General features: G+C 46.8%; 2 protein-coding genes across 7 annotated transcripts; one reads left to right on the top strand and one right to left on the bottom strand.

Moving 5' to 3' along the window:
• Window positions 1-1,514: 1,514 nt before the first annotated feature.
• Window positions 1,515-12,376, bottom strand: Rundc1 (RUN domain containing 1). Of its 2 annotated transcripts, none has more exons than XM_036194887.1 (5): window positions 11,803-12,376; window positions 7,632-7,790; window positions 5,864-6,062; window positions 5,230-5,346; window positions 1,515-3,909 (listed from the first exon to the last, which is right to left on the bottom strand). In XM_036194887.1, the coding sequence occupies exons 1-5, from the start codon at window positions 12,319-12,321 to the stop codon at window positions 3,041-3,043; spliced, it is 1,863 nt and encodes a 620-aa protein (XP_036050780.1). In that variant the 5' UTR covers window positions 12,322-12,376; the 3' UTR covers window positions 1,515-3,040. The 2 variants fall into 2 exon arrangements, with proteins under 2 accessions (XP_036050780.1, XP_036050781.1); XM_036194888.1 differs by having other exon boundaries at window positions 1,515-3,906.
• Ptges3l (prostaglandin E synthase 3 like) lies at window positions 11,971-19,300 on the top strand. Of its 5 annotated transcripts, none has more exons than XM_036194894.1 (8): window positions 11,971-12,343; window positions 12,883-13,027; window positions 13,137-13,291; window positions 13,377-13,443; window positions 13,553-13,651; window positions 16,887-16,976; window positions 18,758-18,811; window positions 19,096-19,300. In XM_036194894.1, the coding sequence occupies exons 2-8, from the start codon at window positions 12,980-12,982 to the stop codon at window positions 19,129-19,131; spliced, it is 549 nt and encodes a 182-aa protein (XP_036050787.1). In that variant the 5' UTR covers window positions 11,971-12,343; window positions 12,883-12,979; the 3' UTR covers window positions 19,132-19,300. The 5 variants fall into 5 exon arrangements, with proteins under 5 accessions (XP_036050787.1, XP_036050785.1, XP_036050788.1 ...); XM_036194892.1 differs by having other exon boundaries at window positions 11,971-12,626; XM_036194897.1 differs by having other exon boundaries at window positions 11,976-12,626; window positions 12,883-12,949; window positions 13,178-13,291.
• Window positions 19,301-19,641: the final 341 nt, after the last annotated feature.

Here is a 19,641-nt window from a genome sequence, read left to right as displayed (position 1 = left end):
GCTAGCCTCAAACTTGTGGCAATGCTCCAGTCTCTGCTCTCTCAGTGCTGGGATGCTAGGCATTAAACTACCACGCCCTTTCTGGTGTTGTTTTTAAAAGTTTACTGGCTCCAGAGAGTAGCAGCTAGCCCTAATCCATTCTTTGTTTAACCCACACCTTTTGTTTCTCTGATGTTGTCCTTTGTGAATCTTGTCTGAGAGTCTCCCAAGGATCAAAGGACTATGCAAAAACTTGGTACCTGAGAAATCTAGGAATCTGTACTTGGCCTTGTATCCTTGGGGGCTCCTTTCAGGGTTCTTTGATGGTATGGAAATTAACTGGCTAAACTGTAAATAGAGAGAAAACAAAAATGCCCTGGGCCAAGGGAAAGTGCTCAGTCCTTTGAGGCTGGACCCCTGCAGCCATGTAAGGCTAGGTTAATTCTTAAGACGCTCTGAGTCTTCTTTCCAGGGATCTGCATGAACCCACACCATACCATGACAATCCATGACATCCTCCCATACAGAGTGCCACTGGGTTTACAGGCCGTGCCACCATGCCCAGGCCCACAGCTCTCTCATTTCCTTTTGAGCATCCTCAGACTTGACAGTCACCCCTCTCCTCCCTTGCTGGGCTGTATCCCAACTGGGGACAGATTTACATTGGTATAGGCAGCTCCTTCTCTAGCAGAGATGACTGCTGGGATGCTGGGGGTCTTTTGTGGGTACTCATCTTTAGGCTTCATGACGAACTTGCCAGAGCAATGCCTGTCTGCCTCACTGCCTTCAGCCTAGTACTTTGGCGGCTAGAAAAATTAAGGGATGGAAACAGGAGAGGTAAACGACTTAAACACAGAATGGCACATTAAAGTAACACGATGGAGCATAAAGGGAAGCTTTGGATTTAGGTGAGTGCAAATCTCAAGTCTCTGAGCGCCCTGCAGTTCAGGTCCCACAGCTGTAAGGGGAGAGGTGATAATGCCAGGCCTTGTAAGTAGGGAGAGTGACATTAGGATGGCACAACAGAAAAACACTTCCCATCCCACAACTACAAAGTCTTCATGCAAATAAGGATTACAAAACAAGCCAGGACCCGAAAGGTGGGTGCTTGCCACACAAGCCTGCTGATAGCTCAGCTCCTGGAACCCACAGAATGATGGAAGAACTAACGCCACGGAAGAGCCACAGAACTCCTGTCCCCACACACAACCACCGTAAAAATAAGTTAAAAGACAGTATGGGGCAAATCTGGGTCATGCTATATACTAATACCCGTTCTCACTCACCCTAAACACTGGCGGCGGCCTGATGAGTAGACTTAACAGTACCAGTTTCCAGAAGCTGCATCCGTGACCACATCCACTGCAGTGTTGCTGCGACAGCCTAGGCAAGACAACCACTACTGCCACCAAATCCTGACTCCATCCAGGGCAGAGAGGAAGTAGGCAGTTCCTAAAGAATACTGACCTAGATTACATGGGCTCATAGGACTAGACTCAGAAAGCAGAGGGGAGCTATGGGCTTTGCAGAGAAGCTACACAAAATACTGTAATTTTATTATCAATCACAGATATATCATTATTTATGATATTTTACAATTTTCTTTTTTTTCCTTGGGGGTGGTGCTGAGGATAAAACCACGTCTCAGACATGCCAGGCAAGCACTCTATTACTATTGCATCCCAAGCCCCGGAACACTACTGTGTTTCACAGGGAAACTGCATGTATTTCCATTAAATGTCAATGGTGCATCTTAAGTGACACGTCACTGAAATAAGTTAAAGTTTACTTCACAGGAACAAAACCAAGTGGCAGTTTAGTTCACCCATCCTTGGTGAGTCCTGGAGCATGTGCTCACTGCATGCTGAAAGACAAGGGAATTACTCTCACAGATGTCAAGTGCATGGTCTGTAAGGAGATTGGTAGTAATTCCCGGCCCCGCTGCTGGCCACACTGCAAGAGCAAACCTTCCCCGTCAGCCATTCTTCAGACAAGTGGTGCCAGCGGGTGACCCCGGGGGCTGTACCGCTCATCCCTGTGTGCTGTGTGTTCTTGAGTGCAAGGACTTTTTTGAATGCTTTCACTTCCAAAGACTATCAGCCCTGAGAGGTTCACAGAGGAAAGTGACTTTCTAGAGATGGTACCCACCATCAGCTGTCATTTTTCGAAACCAGGACAGCACTGTCTGTGTGTGAGGATTACCTCAGCAGGGAGACTGCTGTTCTCATCTTAGACTCACATTAAGACTCCCTTACAAGAAAGGGGAATCAGAATTCCTACCTGGAATTACAGTTCTGGCCCTCGGGCTCTTACAGCTGCTTCTCATAAAGAAGACTGCTCCCAACTTAACTAACAGGAGCCTAAAGTTCAGTGTCTTCCAGAACTCCCTCATACAGTGACTTGCTGCTGAACAGAATGGTGGGCACAACCTGAATTTTCTAAAAATCAGACATGCCACAGTGAGTTGGGCATTAGCTATGTGTGGTAACTGATTCTGTTAACACAGGCTCCTACCCAGTGGAACTGGTGCACTGTGGTGGGTCAGGGCCAGCTCTTTCCACTTGCTCTTAACGTCCTCGGCCCTGGCTGTGTGCATGCCTTCTATGTTTCCATGCACCATGCCACTGAGCGACACCTCTAGTCCTGACACTGTTTTAGATTATATTATTAAATTTACCTGTGTTTGGGCAGGGATGCACAGGTGCCACAGTTTGTGTGTGGAGGTAAGAGGACAATTTGTGAGAGGTCTGTTCTCTCCTTGTACCAGGTGGGTCCCCAGGATCACTCAGATTGCTAGGTGTGATAGCAAGCATCTTTACCTGGTGAACCATCTCTAAGGCCCCTGACACTATTTTTGATGAGAGTCTCTGGCACATCTTTCTAATAATCTAAGAGAAAAACAGACTTTGCCTCCAATAGACTGACCACCTAAAAGGGTTAAAGAAAATGTCTCTAACCCTTCCTCTAACTCCCTGCTTGTATTCTAGAACTCTAGGACATCTCTCTCTTCAGAGCAAGGTGTGTGTGTGTGTGTGTGGGGTGCTAAGGTCAGGCATTCACATCAAAAGGCATCTTTGATGTTCTTGAGCTGGCGCACGGCCAAGTCTACAGGAAGACTGAACTTGAGGCTGCTGAGGCGGCTGAGCAAGTTGAGGGCACTCTCGAAACCTGTGTGGGCCATGTAGCTCCAGGGCTGGTAATGGGGCTCGATGAGGGACCCTGACTTGCAGATGAGGTTTACCCAGGACACCAGGCGCTGCTCATTCAGTGCCATGCACACCAACGCCTTCAGCTCCGAGTCAGCACTGCGCTTGAAAGGGTCATGCTCCGTCAGCACCAGGTGGATGGCTGTCAGAAGGCTTTGTTTGGGGGTCACGGCAGTGCCACCCATTACAGGAAGGGCAAAGGACTGTGAGAGCTTCCGGGCTGGGGATTCCACATACGCACGGCCATTCTTGGCATGATAGTACTTTACAAAGAGCTCCCAGGGGTGCATGGTCTCAGGGGCTGAGGAGAAGGCTGGCAACAAACAAGCAATGGGGGCCATGACAAGGCTCATCCCAGAGGATGAGGAGTACAGTCCATGGGCCAGCAGGTCCCTCACAGCCACCGCCAGCTCCTTCCGCACAGCCATGGTTAGCTCATCCTTGCCTCCTAGAGAGAGTTCCTGGAGGTTGGCCGAAGTGATGACATGGTCATATGGCTGATGTCTCAAGGCTAGCTGCTTCACTCTGTCTACTGACACTTCCAGCCTTTTCAGTAAGGGAGAGTAGTCTCTGTCTGCCTGGCCCCTCGGCCACAAGGTTTGAGGGATCTGGCCTGTGGCACAGCCCAGCTGGCTAACAGCAAAGATCTGGAGCACAGCCAACGCTCGACGCATCAGGTGTAGTCCCGTCTCCCGGACTTTCTTCACATCTTCTGCCTTTGCTGCTTAGAAACAGTGACTCATTAGATAGAGGTCAAAATGACAGGAAACATTCAACAGGTCACAAGCGGAGAGCAGGCTTGCCTCTAAGCCACAGTGCAGGCAAGGATGCAGCTGGCTGATGATTCTAACTGTAATTGAGGTACTGTGCAGACACCCATTTCTAGTATACAATTCAGGCTGCTGGTTGTTCACACAGGATCTTGCTATCATGGCAACCATCCCCTCTCAGCCTCCCTATTGCTAGGATTTCAGGGAGGCACCATGTCCAGGCTAGCCTCAAACTCCATCTTCCTGCCTCAGTTTCTCAAGTGGTAGGATTACAGGTACATGCCACCACACTCAGCTGCTTCTTCTTCTTTTTTTTTTTTTTTAAAGATTTATTCATTTATTATGTATACAGTGTTCTGTCTGCATGTATACCTTAATGCCAGAAGAGGATACCAGATCTCATTACAGATGGTTGTAAGCCACCATGTAGTTGCTGGGAATTGAACTCAGGACCTCTGGAAAAGCAGTCAGTGTTCTTAACCTCTGAGCCATCTCTCCAACCCCCGCCCCCTTTTTCTGTTTTGTTTTGAGACAGAGTTTCTCTGTGTCACTTTGGTACCTGTCCTGTATCTCACTCTGTAGACCGGGCTGGCCTCGAACTCACAAAGACTGGTCTGGCTCTGCCTCCCAAGTGCTGGGATTAAAGGCATGCGCCACCACTGCCTGGCATGCTCAGCTTCTTTTTGTTTTGTTTTTTTGGTACTCAGGATTAAACCCAGGGCTCTAGGACTCCTCCATATGTCTCCCAGATCTGGTCGGGTTTTAAAATTGTACATCATCATCACAATCCATATTAGAATGGTATCATGCTCCAAAGACACCTTGTGCTATTATCATTTCCTCTTCCCCATTTCTTCCTAAGACCTAAGCAGTTCAGCAGTTCATTAATCGTGTGTGTGTGTGTATGTGTGTGTATGTGGTGTGTGTGTGTGGTGTGTGTGTGTGGTGTGTGTTGTGGTGTGTGTGTGTGTGTGTGTGTGTGTGGTGTAGTGTGTGTGTGTGTGTGTGTGTGTGTGTGTGTGTGTGTGTTTCACAAGGTCACAGGACAACCAGAGGGAGTCAGTTCTCTCCTTCTACCATGCAGTGGTAGATCCAACGCAGGTCCTCAGGCTTGGCAGCAAGCACATTATCTGCTGAGCCAATCTCACTGTCCTTTCCTTTAGCCAGACAGAATCTCGATATGTAGTCCAGACCGGCCTTGAACTTTCAGTTCTCCTGCTTCCACCTCCCAATTTCTGCTTTTGTGGCCCGAGCGCTCTAGGAGCTGTACTTACTTTTGCCTGCTCCTGGGGGCAGCGTGCTGCTGCCTATTCTGGTGGAGCCGGTTCCTGTCTTCCCGCTGGCCTTGCACTCACAGTGTCCACTTGTCTGCATGGGGCTTCCCACTTCATCTACCAGCAGAAGTCACAAAACCAAGACATTATTTTTAAAGGGAAAAGGAACAGTTAATAGTGCCTACTGTGTGACCAGGATTTTATAAATTGTGTTCTGCTGGGTGAAAGGTGCCTGGTACATAGTTGACTCAGTAAATATTTGCTTAGCAAATGAAGAATGAATCCTCCCCAGTGAAGACTGTAAGACTAAGAGCGGAGGAATCTGCTCAAGGACATGAGGCCAGCAGTGGGCCTGAAAGACATGCTTCTAGATAATGTTCTTTCCCAATCTACCATGGCATACATAAGGTCTCATTATGTAGGGTAGCCTGGAACTCACTCGATGTGACAGGCTGGCCTATAACTCAGAGAGCTGCCAGCCTCTGCATTCGAGGACTGAAGGCATGGAACACCACACCCATTTCCAGTCTCTAAGTTCTCTTAAAACAGTGACAATTGGCCCCTGTAGATGAGTTCTCAGAGCACAAAGAACTACCACACTGCATACGTTTCTCTCCCCAGATGCTCCTCTGACCTTGGATGAAGCTGATGAACATCTCAAGGTCGCGGATCTGGGTTTTCAGCTGCTCAACCAGCTGTTCTTTCACTCGAGCTGGGTTGACAATCTGAGCCACTGCAGCATCCACACGCTGACGAAGCTCCTCGGTTGACAGGGAACTGATGTCCTCATTCAGATTCATGTCCAGTTTCTTTATTAACTCATCGATGATCACCTATCACGAACACAGCAGTGAGTGTACGCTTTGCAGTTCTCAAGGAGGGTTGGGGAGGAGAGTCTTAGAGAGGCTTCTATGTTCAAACGCAATAAAAACTGCACGGTCCTCTGACTTCAGGAGCAAATGATGCAGCTGCTGATCAAGATGAGGACAGGGCCTAAGAGATGGCTCAGCAGATAAAAGCACTTGTTATACCAGCCTAGTGACTGGAAGTAGATCCTCAGAACCCACTTAAAGGTGGAAGGAGAGATGTGTGCTGTGGCACGTGTGCACCCACACTTATATAGTAATTTAAAATGAAAGATGAGGTGGGGCATTGGTGGCCTATCTAGCAAGTTAGAGGCCAGCCTAGGCCATATGAAAACGGTCTCAAAAAACAAACAAGCTGGGCAGTGGTGGCGCACACCTTTAATCCCAGCACTCAGGAGGCAGAGCCAGGAGGATCTCTGTGAGTTCAAGGCCAGCTTGGTCTACAGAGTGAGTTCCATGACAGCCAGTCTACAAAGAGAAACCCTGTCTTGAAAAACCAACCAACCAAACAAGCCAAAACAAACAAACAAAACAAAATGAAAGTGTTATGGAATAATCCTTTTTCTACACTATGAAAATGTGTCTTTGCCAAGGTATCTTCTGACTGGTTTAATAAAAGAGCTGACTGGCCAGTAGCTAGGCAGAGGTATAGGCAGGACAGTGAGACAAAGGATGCTGGGAGGAAGAAGGGTGGAGTCTCGAGAATCAGGGGGAGTTTTGAGCCAAACTCGGAAGAAGCGACATGGTAAGTTCATAGATGAGGTAAACAAGCCTTGGGGCGGCACACAGATTAATAGAAATGGGTTAATTTAAGTTGTATGAGCTGGCTGGAGACAGGCCTAAGCTATCGGTCAAACATTCATAATTAATAATAAGTCTCTGAGTGGTTATTTGGGAAGTGGCTGCTAAGACACAGAGAAACTCCACCTACACAAAGGACACATAGTTCCTTTCGATCAGAAATGGCACCTCTCATGAACTGTGAACTTACCAGGCCAGTCAACTTTCACCATTAGAACAGGATGAATGATGCAAAGTGGCTAAAGATCCAATAGCCTCATATTTGGGCTGGACAGATGGGTCAGCAGTTAAGAGAACTGGCACTCTTCCAAAGGACCAGGGGTGGGTTCTCAGCACCCACATCACAGCTCACAACCTCTGCAACTCCACTTCTGCTGGTTCCACAAGCACTTCATGCACATGGTACAAAGTTGTATATGCAGGCAAAACACACATATACATAAAATAAAAATAAATAAAGCCCCAAAAGCCTCATATGTGCTTTCTCTAAAGGCTTCCAAGTGAATATATCTATTTCTAATAAAAAACAAGTGATAAAGGAACTTTGGAAAGAAGTGAACAAGAAAGAGAGATTGGTTCCTGGTCCAGGAAATGTCAACTTTCCCTTTGGTTTGGACCCAGGGTTCTCGGTAAGGCCATGGGAGAAGTGCTCTGTGGGGAGCCTATGCTGGAATACCGCCAGCAGGGATATATTAACCATAAGAAACACTGGAGTCGCCTCTGAGGTCTGCTCACCCGCTGTCTTTCCAAGACCACGGACTGCGGGAGGGAGTCATAATTGCCCTCCTGATAGGCGAAAGTTTCCAGGTCATCAAGCTGGGTCTTGAGCTGCAGAATCAGTTCTTTCTGCTTCTCCCTCTGGGTTTCCAGACGCTCTCGTTTTTCCTGCTCACTCTAGGAAGAGAAAAACACTTGGGTCTATTCACAGAAAAGAGAAGCCAAAGGAACTGCAAGACGCTCAGGCCAGTAATGACCAGGAAAATACATAACACTTCCAAATGATTCCACGAGACAATTGACAAGGCAGGGTCTGCAGGAAGAATAGACTTCACCAGGGCAATGTGTAGCCCCGGCTGTCCTAGAACTCACTCTGCAGATCAGGCTCAGAGAGCCACCCGCCTCTGCTTCCTGAGTGCTGGGATTAAAGGTGCGCGGCACTATTGCCCTACATGTGTATTTTCTTTAAGAAGTGATCATTCCTTCATTGGAAACAGGATATTAACACAATGAAGCCTTTTGTTAACAGACTTGTTGTTTTTCAAAAGTCTAGTCAAGAGACAGGAAACTCAGGTAAGATGGCCTCCTGGAGTTAAAGGTGTCATCTTCATGGCCAGTCAACAGCCTAACTCCTCACTACTCTGTGCAAACCGATTCTGCACTAGTCGGGGAGAATGAACCTGCTAGGGTAGCTTGTGAAGTTCAAGTTCAGCATGAACTAGATAGCTAGTTTGAGGCAAGGCTGTGCTACACGAGACTCCACCTCACAAAGCAAGGCCCGGGGGTCTGAGTATAGAGAAAGGCTTTATACATATAGAAATCAACCAGTTTTCTGAAGTTTCAAAGCTACTTGGAAAGGTTATAGCTATTTCTGTAAAAGGGGGAACAATGAAATTTAAGTACCTAAGGCACAGAATACATAGAAGCTAAGTCAGAGGGTGGGAAGGTAACGGTGTGATGTGTGTGCCTATGTGTGAAGTAGCTCTCTCTAAGGACAACCCTCTTTTCATGGCAGTTTCCACGTAGCTTCTGCCCTTAAGTTATTAAAAGTTCTTTACAGTGATCAGGTCTTGACAACATATTCTTAGATACTGGGTCTTTATCATTTCTGAGTACAAATCCTGAACAAAACAAAAAGCAAGCTAGACATGACCGTGTACATCCGCCCTCCTCAGTGAGTTTTAGGCCAGTCTGGACTACAGATACAGACTCTATCTTAACAACCACCACTGAAAAAAAACAACCAACCAAACAAATGAAAACCAACCAACCAACCAACCAAACTGAAAAGGAGCAGAGGCTGTCAGTCACTTGTAGGCCTCAGGCTGAATTTTAAACCAGGATCTACACAGTATCCAGCTTCACCTTAGAGTGGTACTTGCCAAGCCCCCAAGAAGCAAGGTCTGAGGGAGAACAGATGAAAACAAAGAATTAACTTTCGTCAACTTCTTAAAAGCAATGCCCTTTCTTTAGCTTTGTGGAACATGAAAGCAAGCCGAGAATACTCTTCAGATCCTTCCTGAGTCTTACTGCTTTTTCTCAGAGCATGTCCTTTTTCTCGACTTAGTAACGAGGTCTCCGCTAAAAGCTTTCTCTGATTTTCTCCAGGCAGAACGAGTCATTTCTTCCTTTGTCTTATGTACACTTATTCATTACAGGATTTGTTTAGGACCTGTTTCTACTAATCTATAACCTCCTAAAGGGCAAACGCCTTGACTTCCAACCCCAATACACCTAAAACTGTGCCCAGTATGAAGTGAATTCTCAGGAAGTATTTCTTTTCTTCCTTAAGAAATATTTTTAAAATTTTATGTTTGGGGTTGGGGATTTAGCTCAGTGGTAGCTAGCAAGCGCAAAGCCCTGGGTTTGATCCTCAGCTTCCAAAAAAAAAAAAAAAAAAATTTTTTTTACATTTATGGATGTTTTGCCCACATGTATGTCTATGTACCACATGAGTGCCTAGTGTCCATGGAGGCCAGAAGAGGGAGTCTAATCCTTTAGAACAGGATTTATAGAAAGCTGTTATCTGCCACGTTGGTGGGAATCAAACCTGGGTCCTCTGCAAGAGCAGCCAGTGCTTTTAACCACTGAGCCATCTCTCTAGCCCTCAGTACATATTTCTTACATATTTTTGGACTAAATTAGGTACAAAATAACAAATTCCAAATAATGACCTCTGGCTGGAGGATGTTATCTAATCAGCCAAAAGAGAAGGAAATGAAGAAATAGTCCAGCGTTGTTATCCCTTTGTGAAGCCGAGGAAGAAGGAAGCCAACTATAAATGCTGGTTTGTTTCCATGACTACATCTGCCAAGGTCTGTCACTTGCTGTCATAGTTACTGCATATTTGCTGGAGTTGAGCAAACAAATTTAACAGAGAGAACAGTAAGTTCTGGGGCAAGGCAGGAAATAGTAGATTTAATTTCCAGTACAAATTGAGATAAAGTTTAAAGTAATTTGGAAAGGCTTGGGATATAGCTAAGTGGGTAGAGGGCATGCCTAGTGCATACTAGATGCTAGGTTCAAAGCCAAGCACTGGATAACTGGGTATGGTCCCCACGCCTGTAATCTCAGTATTCAGAAGGTGGAAGCAGGAGGATCGGAAATTCAAGGTTAGGGATACTGAGCTGGATGGCCTGTGTTTGATTTCTAGAACTCACATTTTAAAGAGAGAATTGCCCCAGAAAGTTGTCCTCAGACATACATACACAGGCTGTGATACCAGCACTGTGCTCCTACACACACATACACTCACCACTCACATTTTTTTTTTTTAAATACTTCAAAATTATTCTATAGTAAGTTCAAAGGCAGCCTTACCTAGAGAACTTGCCTTAAAAAAAAATTTCTGGGCCAGCGGTGGCACATGCTTTAATCCTAGCACTTAGGAGGTAGAGCCAGACATATCTCTGGGTTCAAGGCCAGCCTGGTCTACAGAGCGGAGTTCCAGAACAGCAAGGGCTACACAGAGAAACCCTATTCCAAAAAACAAACAAAATCGATAATAATAATTTCAAGAGCTGAGGACATAGCTCAATTGATGACAGAGCATTTGCCTACAACATGCAAGTCCCTGGGTTCCACCCCCAAAACCCCTTTGACCCCCCCCAACAGAAAAAGTACATCACTCAACTCAAAGCTGTCTTCCACTCAGGCCCTACCTGTTCATATATCAATGTATCCTCTGAGCACAATTTTTTATGGCTTGCACTGAAAATTTTTCTGAAAGTGATAGTGAACAATAAAAAGTCCCTACCCTGTCTGCATATGGCCTTTCACGTCATTTGCCACTGAACTGGGCCTGGCTACCAGTAATTCTAAATTTATTTTAACTTTTTAAGTCTGGCCACCTACAGCTGATTGCTCCTTGTGCAAGGAGATATGGGTATGAGGAGGGAGGGACTGGAAACAGTTCCGATTAACCAAAGTCAATTATCTGCTACGGGTAAGTTTTCCTGGCTAAAGACATTTTGAGCGAGAAGAAAGCCTTATGTGGACTGTAATCTGCAGAATACGAAGGAGAAAGGCAGCTTGTCTCAATACTTCCAGCTTCCAGAGATGCCAAGTTTGTAAGGAACGTTCTCTTGTTGTGGTTTACAGAATTTCACTGCTTCTTCAGTGTCCTGAGGAACGCACTTGTCAGCCAGAAGGCTCCGTTCAGAGAACCCCGTTAATTAAGCAGGATGGCAGAGCAGTTTGAAGACACTGCTCCACTGCTAGGAATTCCTTATAATCATCAGGTGTGTTTCTTTCCACTACCAAGAAAACCTCTCACTGAGAGAAGACAGCATAAAGATTACAGCACATGCATATGCCAAAAAAGCACGGTGTTTGGGGGGACCTTTCACTTCCCACTTCTGATCCCATGCTCTTCTATCAGCTAGTGCTCAGGGCTGGAGGTATATCTCATGGTAGAGCGCGTGACACACATACACACTCGGGAAAAGTACCTTAAGGCGTGGGCAAGGTAGACGGAGGCAGCACTGCTTCCGTTACCTTTTCCATGTTCGCTGTACGTCTTTCTGCATCTTCTTGTCTCCAGTGTCCGTATCTGGCATTCACGTAACTGCCATACATCCAACTAGCTCGCTCCTCACCCTTTCCGCCTCGGTCCGCCTGGGCATCACTACCCACACACTCCCTGCCTGCCCATCCTCATCCCCAGCCGGACCCAGCCCTAGACTCTCACCCGGTCCTCGCCCCGCACTCGTGGCCGGTCCTCCGGAAGCCCATCGCCTTCGCCGCCGCCGCAGGGGTCTCCCAGCCCCTCGTAACCCAGGACGTGAGGACAGCCGCGGAAGGCGAAGTCTTCCAGCTCGCGCAGGAGACGCTGCTGCTCGGCCGGCGCCCCGCGCACTACCTGGCGCAGGCGGAACTGCACCTGCGCGAAGTGCGAGGACAGCGCGAGCAGGGCCGAGTCCAGCTGCCGCCGCTCGGCTTGCAGTCGCCGCAGCGCGCGGACCGTCGCGTCCGGAGGAGAGCCCCGAGCCGCTCCAGGCTCCTCGGCTGCCGCCGCCGCCGCCTCCTCCGAGAACGCCGCCGCCCCGGGCCCGGCCTCGGCCACCGCGCCCACTGGGGCCCAGCGCACTGCCTCGCATGGTGGCAACGACTCCTCCTCCTCCTCCTCTTCCTCTTCTTCGTCCTTTGCCTTTGGCCCGAAGGTCGTCACCACAGTTGCCTGCTCGGTAGCCACTTCCACGGCCGCCATCTTCCCGGAAACGCCGCCGCACGTCAGTCGCGCCCCCTTGCTGCCATGACAACGGGCGCTGGCAGGGAAGCCTGGAGGGGCGGTGGGCGGGGCCTGCACGCCTCCAGTCTCCCGAGGGCCCGCCCTCTGGAGTCGACTTTAGTGCATTGTGAATTAGACTCTACAGGAGAACTTAGGGTTGGAGGAAACCAATGAACGAGGCCGAGGATAACTAATTTCCTGCCTATAGGGTCTAGGGTAGCCCTTTCCCTGGCCAGAGAGGGTGAATGTATTCCTGATCCGTATATTTCTGGAGACCCGGAGAGGTAAAGGGATGCAGTAAACTCTCCCAGAGTCCCCCTGGAGTGCAGATCACTTTCGCTGCCAGGCCACCTTTCCCATCCTCTCAAGCCTCACCCCTTCCAAATAAGGAGAGGCAGCTGCTAGGCGCGCCCCTAGGATCTAAAGATAGAGGCCCTTGCCTGGTTCTCCAAAAGCCACAGGGCAGCTGGAGCCACCATGGAACGGTGAGTTTCAAGCCGCCATCGTACAGATCCTACTCCCTTGCCCCTCTCCCTGCAGATTCCCTGCCCCACATCTTGTAGAAGCTGCTGATTCTGCCCAGATCCATCGGAGCCCCGGACTCCAGGTCTCTGTGACTGTGGGTGAGAGGAGTGGTATGAACCGAATGTACCTCCTTAACTCCTTACTTCCCTGGACTTTCCGGGTTCGTTCTCACCACTTCCACCTGCTCCAACCACTCCCCCCCATCTGGTTCAGCGGCACCACATCCGACTATATTGTCTCCTCCCTCCGCCTCTCCTTATTGCCTTCAGTCTTGCCCACCCCTACCAAGCCCCACCTCCACCCTCTTCAGGCAGCACGCCCGGACCCTGTGGTACGACAGACCCAAATATGTTTACATGGAGTTTTGTGTTGAGGACAGCACCGACGTGAGTGTACTCATTGAAGATGACCGCATTGTGTTCAGGTAGTGGCCTTCCCCTAGCAAGGGCCTGGTGTCTCAAGAACTGTCCCCTCACTCTAACCTTGTCTCAGCTTTACTGTCTCTTCAGCTGCAGGAACGGTGACGGAGTGGAGCTGTACAACGAGATTGAGTTCTATGCCAAGGTGAACTCCAAGGTGAGGGCAGGGTCAGGATAGTCAGATCTGGACAGAAAGGCTGGCCAAACCAGGAAACTGGAGGTTAATCCTAAAACTCAGTCTCTAAGACAGGCTGTCTTTCTGTCAGGATTCCCAGGATAAGCGCTCTGGTCGCTCTATTACTTGCTTTGTGAGGAAATGGAAGGAGAAGGTGGCTTGGCCACGGCTCACCAAGGAGGATATCAAGGTGAGTGTGTGGGAGGACTCTGCTCCTTCTGTGCACTATATCTTTGTGCTCTCTCTGGGTACCCAGGCATCAGAGTTAAAACATCTGGATTTGGGTTTGCCTTCCTTCAAGTCAGTATTCAGTGAGTTACCTGGGTCCTGTATATTCAATCTCCTAAATATTCTGAGATTTATATATTTTTCTCCTAGTCTAGACTGCATCCATCAAGGTTCATTGGGGGAAGTGCGGTTTTTTTTTGTTTTTTGGGGTTTTTTAATGTTGTTTTTTGGTCTCTTTGTGTTTGTTTTTGAGACAGGCTCTTTCTATGCAGCTCAGGCTGGCCTTGAATTTGCCATCCTTCTGTCTCAGCTTTCTGAATGTTGACTTTACAGGTATGGGCTTCTATGCCTGACTTTGTTGGCAGTTTGCTGCATATTTTTCTGTCCCATCTCTTTTGTTTTGTTTTGTTTTCAAGACAGGGTTTCCCTGTGTAGCTTTGCGCCTTTCCTGGAACTCACTTGGTAGCCCAGGCTGGCCTCGAACTCACAGAGATCCACCTGCCTCTGCCTCCCGAGTGCTGGGATTAAAGGCGTGCACCACCGCCGGGCACCCCCCCTCCCATCTCTTATCCTCCTTTTTATTGTTCCCAGTGTGGTCTGTTAAACATAAGCTGACTTTGTCAGTCTCACTTGAGACTCCGAAAGCAACTTCTCTTCTAAAAGCTGAAAGTTGGCCACCTGCTGGCTGAATCTGGCTTTTACATTTATTTCAGTAGTTTCTTCAATTATTTTGAGCCTGGCAGTGACAGCCTCCACCTTTACTTGGGAAGCAGAGACAAGTGGATCTCTGTGAGTTCAAGGCCAATGTGGTCTATAGAGAGAGCTCCAGGACAGCCAGGGCTACATAGAGAAACCCTGTCTCGAAAAACAATGACAAAAATATTTGAGGGTCTGGATAGTTGGCTTAGTGGTTAAGAGCATTGGTTGCTCTTGCAGAGAACCTGAGTTCAATGTATAGCTCCAACATGGTGGCTCACAACCACCTGTAACTCCATTTCGGGAGTGGGGGGGACCTCTTTCTGACTTCCAATGGACATGTGATACATATACACACATGCAGACAAAACATTCATACACATAAAATAAAACAAATAAATCAAAAAAATATTTTGATTGGCTACTGACATTCACAATTTTTTATTTTTTTGCTAACATTTTAAAAAAATGTAGATTATGGGGGCCAGTGAGACGGTTCAGCAGATAAAGGTGCTTGCTACCAAACCTGATGACCTGATGATCTGAATTTGAGGCCCAATTCCCACATGGTGGAAGGAGAGAACCAACCCCCACAAGTGTGACATTCATTTGTATGTACTGACATACCCCTCCCCATAAATAAATACATAAATGTGATTTTAACATTTTGTATTATAAATTATGGGACTGGAGAGATGACTCAGTTTTTAAGTTACTCCTCCAGAGGCTCCAGGTTCAATTTCCAGCTCATGGTGGCTCAAAATAGAAGTGTTTGTACCTCCAGTTCCAGAAGATTCAATGCTCTCTTCTGGCCTCCATGGGCACCAGGCAGGAACTGGGCACACAGACATAGGAGCAGACAAAATATAGCCAGGTGTGCTGGCACAAACCTTTAATCCCTACATGAGGAAGAGGCCGTGGTAGGTGGATCTCTGTGAGTTCAAGGTCATCTTGGTTTCCAAAGCAGTTCTAGGCTTAGAGCACAAACCAACATATACAAAAACAAACAAAAAACCCAAAACAACAACAAAAAACCCCTGTTGTAGAATATTAAAGATGTTTTATAAACATTTGTTTATGCTGAGGAATATTTGTTTAATGATGCAAAGATGTGTTGCCTGCTTTTATGTTACATTTATTTAACTCTGTGAAGCTGTGTTACTTTGCCTGCCTAAAACTGATGGTCTAATAAAGAGCTGAACAGCCAATAGCAAGGCAGGAGAAAGAATAGGTGGGGCTGGCAGGCAGAATCAATAGAAGAAGAAGAACATGAAGAGGAGGATGCCCAGGGCCAGCCACCCAGCCACCCAGCCAGACATGGAATAAGAAGGAAAGAAAAGATATACAGAAATAGAGAAAGATAAAAGCCCAGAGACAAAAGATAGATGGGATAATTTATGTTAAGAAAAGCTGGCTAAAAACAAGCCATGTTAAGGTCAGGCATTCCAAAGTAAGAATAAGTCTCTGTGTATTTATTTAGGAGCTGGGTGGTGGGCCCCCAAAGAGCAAAGAGAAAAAAAACCACTTCACCCCCACAAGAAAAAAATCTTTAAAATGAATATGTATGAATATTCAATTTTCTTTTGAGATAGGGTCCCAAATAGCTTAGGCTGAACTTTATCTTGCTATATAGCTAAGGATGACCTTGAACCCCTGGTTCTTTAGGCTTCACCTGAAAAATGCTGGCATGATAGGTTGTAGCATTACACCTGGCTTTAAATGTGGGCATTTTGGCATATGGTTCTTACCATTTATAGCCATCAGCTCACAAATAACGACACAGAGAGTTATTATTATTTATGAAAGCTTGATCTTAGCTTGAGTTTGTCCCACTAGCTCTTATAACTTAAATTAACCTATTTATTTTAATCTCTGTTCTGACTCGTTAACAAATCTCTCTGTACTGCCCATGCTGCTTTCTCTGCAGCTGGCTGGTGACTTCACTTTCTTCTTCCCAGAGTTTTCTCTCTGCCCAGAACTCCCACCCATACCTCCTGCCCTGCCTAGCTATTGGCTATTCAGCTTTTTTTTTTTTTTTTTTTTTTTGTGGAGCTGAGGATCAAACCCAGCATTACACTGAGCTAAATCCCCAACCCTGGCCATTCAGCTTTTTAGTACATCAATTACAGCAGTACATTTTCACACAGTGTACAAATATCCCACAACAAAGGGTTGCATCTGACTCTGGGGATGCAGCTTCTCTGTCTTGCTTGATTGAATCCTAGGATACTTTGAGTTCCCTGTCCATCAGTCCTTGAAGGATAGAACTCTGTGCTTTTTCAGACCTTGCTGTTCTTGGCATTATGTTTGGCACTGAGTAGATTCAGGTGAACATTTGTGGATGCAGCTTGGAGGGTGGGTTGGCCAGTAGGGGTGCATCTGGGAACACTAGCACACTGACCTGTCCCTCTGAGGCCTCTGACTATGCACATGCCCCGACTCTTCCCGTGTTCCCTTGCTTCTGTCCTTCCCTCCTGTAACATCTGTGCTTCCTCTTGCAGCCCGTGTGGCTCTCTGTGGACTTTGATAACTGGAGAGACTGGGAAGGAGATGATGAGGTGGAACTGGCTCAGGTGGAGCATTATGCAGAGGTATGAGACACAGCATCCCAATCTTTCGCATTCGGCCAGGCACAGGTATTGAACTCCCCAAGCAGGCCACTCACTGGTGCTGATATGCTGTATATTTTATTCATTGTTTATTTAGCAGAAATGAGAGAAATTAGTATTAGTGAAATTTAAAAGAGAAAAATTAAAGAGTTATTATTTTATTTGTTTATTTTTGAAACAAGTTCTTAACGATGTAGCTCTTGGTGTTTGGAATTTGCTATATAGACCAGGCTGGCCTGAAATTCACAGATATCCACTTGCCTCTGCCTCCCTAGTTCTGCGATTAAAGGTGAGTTCCACTATGCCCAATGTTATTTTTATTTTTATGTATGCACATGTGTTGGATCCCTTGGAGCTGGAGTTGTGAATTGTCTGACATGGGTGTTGGGAACAAAATTTGAATCCTCTGGAAGAGAAGCAGGCACTTAGCTGCTGAGCCATCTTAAAAAAAGAAAGACTTAATACATTTTGCTTCTTTATTTGTGAGGGCCAGATGCGCACATGGCACAGAACCTACACAGGAGTCAGAGTACAACTTTGGGGGTCTGTTTTCTATTTCTGACCTGTAGGTCCCAGGGATTGAACTCAGGAATGAAGCTTGGCAGCATGTGCCTATTCAACCTGAGCTATCTCTCCAGCCCATATAAGTAGACTTTCACACAGCTTCGGTTAGTGTTTGCAGAGTAGTGCCTGCGTTCTGTAAAAATGCTTTTGGTTGTCAGTCTAGCCTTTAAGAGCTGAGCCATCTCTCCAGCCCCAATTCTGTTAAAATGTTAAAAATGTAACAAAAGCTCTCCCCACCACTCTGTCTTTTCTGTCTTTTGTTCTTTTTTTGTTTTTTTTTTTTTTTTTTTTTTGAGACAGGGTTTCTGTATGTAACAGTCCTGGCTGTCCTGAAACTCGCTCTGTAGACCAGGCTGGCCTTGAACTCACAGAGATCCGCCTGTCTCTGCCTCCCTAGTGCTGGGATTAAAGGTGTTAGATAACACCACCACTCATAGGGTCTCCTAATGTAGCTGAAGCTGATCATGAACTTTTGATCCTCCTGCCTCAGCCTATGAGTGCTAGGATTATAAGCCTGTGATTCCACACCCACTTTAAACTAGATTTATGTATGTATGTATGTATGTATGTATGTATGATGTTTTGTTTTTTGTTTTCTCCAGATAGACTTTCTCTGTAGTTTTGGTGCCTGTCCTGGAACTCACTCTGTAGACCAGGCTAGCCTCGAACTCACAGAGATATGCTTGGCTCTGTCTCCCGAGGGCTGGGATCAAAGGTGTGTGCCACCACTGCCCGGCTCAGCTAGATTTTTTTTAAAGTTATTTTTATCTTTTTTTTTGGGGGGGGTTGATTTTTAAAATTTATCATGTTTACTATGTGTGTTTGAGTGAGTTTATGTGTCCCTGAGCCATCTTTCCAGTCTCCCTAAATTAACTTTTAAGAAAGGGAATCAGCCAGGTGGTGGTAGCGAACGCCTGTAATCCCAGCACTTGGAAGGCAGAGGCAGGTGGATCTCTGTGAGTTTGAGGCCAGCCTGGTCTACAAAGTGAGTTCCAGGACAGGCACCAAAACTACAGAGAAACCCTGTCTCGAAAAATGAAAAGAAGGAGAAGAAGAAGAAGAAGAAGAAGGAGAAGAAGATCAATTGACTTCTCTCCAATTGATGGCTGGGTCTGGGACCATTCTCCTGTCTCTACTCATATTCAGACTTTTCTTCCCTCACCCCTCATCTCTTGTGACTGTTTCTATCTTCCCATTAGCTTTTGAACAAGGTCAGCACTAAGAGACCTCCCCCTGCCATGGATGATCTGGATGTAAGTAACACCTTCCCTAGATCTTTCAGTTTCCTTTTAGCCTTTAAAAATAATACATTAGAGCTGGATACAGCTCAATGAAAGAGTGCTTGCCCACCCTCCATAAAGGCACAGAAGAAAAAACATAAACATGTAAGAATGTGTATTCCATTTTCCAGCACACAGTATTTCTCGATATGTTAACCAAGTGGGGGGGGGATTGAAGGATAGGGGGTTTGTGGGGTTTGAGCAGCATCATTGATGGTCACCATAGAAACAGCAGGTGCTTTCTCTTCTCTTTTCAGGATGATTCTGACAGTGCAGATGCAATGACTGATTAGCCTTGTGAGACAGCAGAGCTGGGGAAGAGCCTGTAGCTCTCTTCAGCGTGACAGGCCGCCGTCACCAACGATTTTGTTATGCATTAAGATCCACTGAGACCTTGGAACTTTTCCAGAAGCTCTTTTCTTTCTTTCTTTTTCTTTTTTAAGATAGGGTTTCACTATGTAGCCCCTGGATGTCCTGGAACACTCTCTGTAGACCACACTGACCTAGAACTCACAAAGAACCTCCTGCCTCTGCCTTCTGAGTGCTGGGATTAAAGTCTTGCACCACCTCAGCGTGGCTCAGAAGCCCTCCCCCCCCCCCCCCCCCCAGACAGGATTTCTCTGTGTAACAGTCCTGGCTGTCCTGGAACTCACTCTGTAGACCAGGCTGGCTTCAAACTCACAGAGATCCTCCTGCTTCTGTCTCCCGAGTGCTAGGATTAAAGACCTGTGCCACCATGGCCTGGCTCAGAAGCTCTTTCTTAAGGGTCCCTCTTCAGCCTAGATCTTCCTCCTAGTCTTTAC

The sequence above is a fragment of the Onychomys torridus genome, chromosome 8 (assembly GCF_903995425.1).
Source record: "Onychomys torridus chromosome 8, mOncTor1.1, whole genome shotgun sequence".
NCBI lineage: Eukaryota > Metazoa > Chordata > Mammalia > Rodentia > Cricetidae > Onychomys > Onychomys torridus.
Note: the sequence above shows the minus strand (reverse complement) of the source record. Positions and strands in the feature narration are given on the sequence as shown.

Bases quoted from the DNA above. Each gene is read 5' to 3' on its own strand.
- Rundc1 (XM_036194887.1), bottom strand. From the start codon at position 12,321: ATGGCGGCCGTGGAAGTGGCTACCGAGCAGGCAACTGTGGTGACGACC. The intron at 7,791-11,802 runs GTGAGAGTCTAG...TTCTCTTCCTAG, and splicing joins GAGTGCGGGGCGAGGACCGG to AGTGAGCAGGAAAAACGAGA. The intron at 3,910-5,229 runs GTAAGTACAGCT...ACTGTTTCTAAG, and splicing joins GCCCCCAGGAGCAGGCAAAA to CAGCAAAGGCAGAAGATGTG.
- Ptges3l (XM_036194894.1), top strand. From the start codon at position 12,980: ATGAACCGAATGTACCTCCTTAACTCCTTACTTCCCTGGACTTTCCGG. The intron at 13,652-16,886 runs GTGAGTGTGTGG...TTCCTCTTGCAG, and splicing joins TCACCAAGGAGGATATCAAG to CCCGTGTGGCTCTCTGTGGA. The intron at 18,812-19,095 runs GTAAGTAACACC...TTCTCTTTTCAG, and splicing joins CTGCCATGGATGATCTGGAT to GATGATTCTGACAGTGCAGA.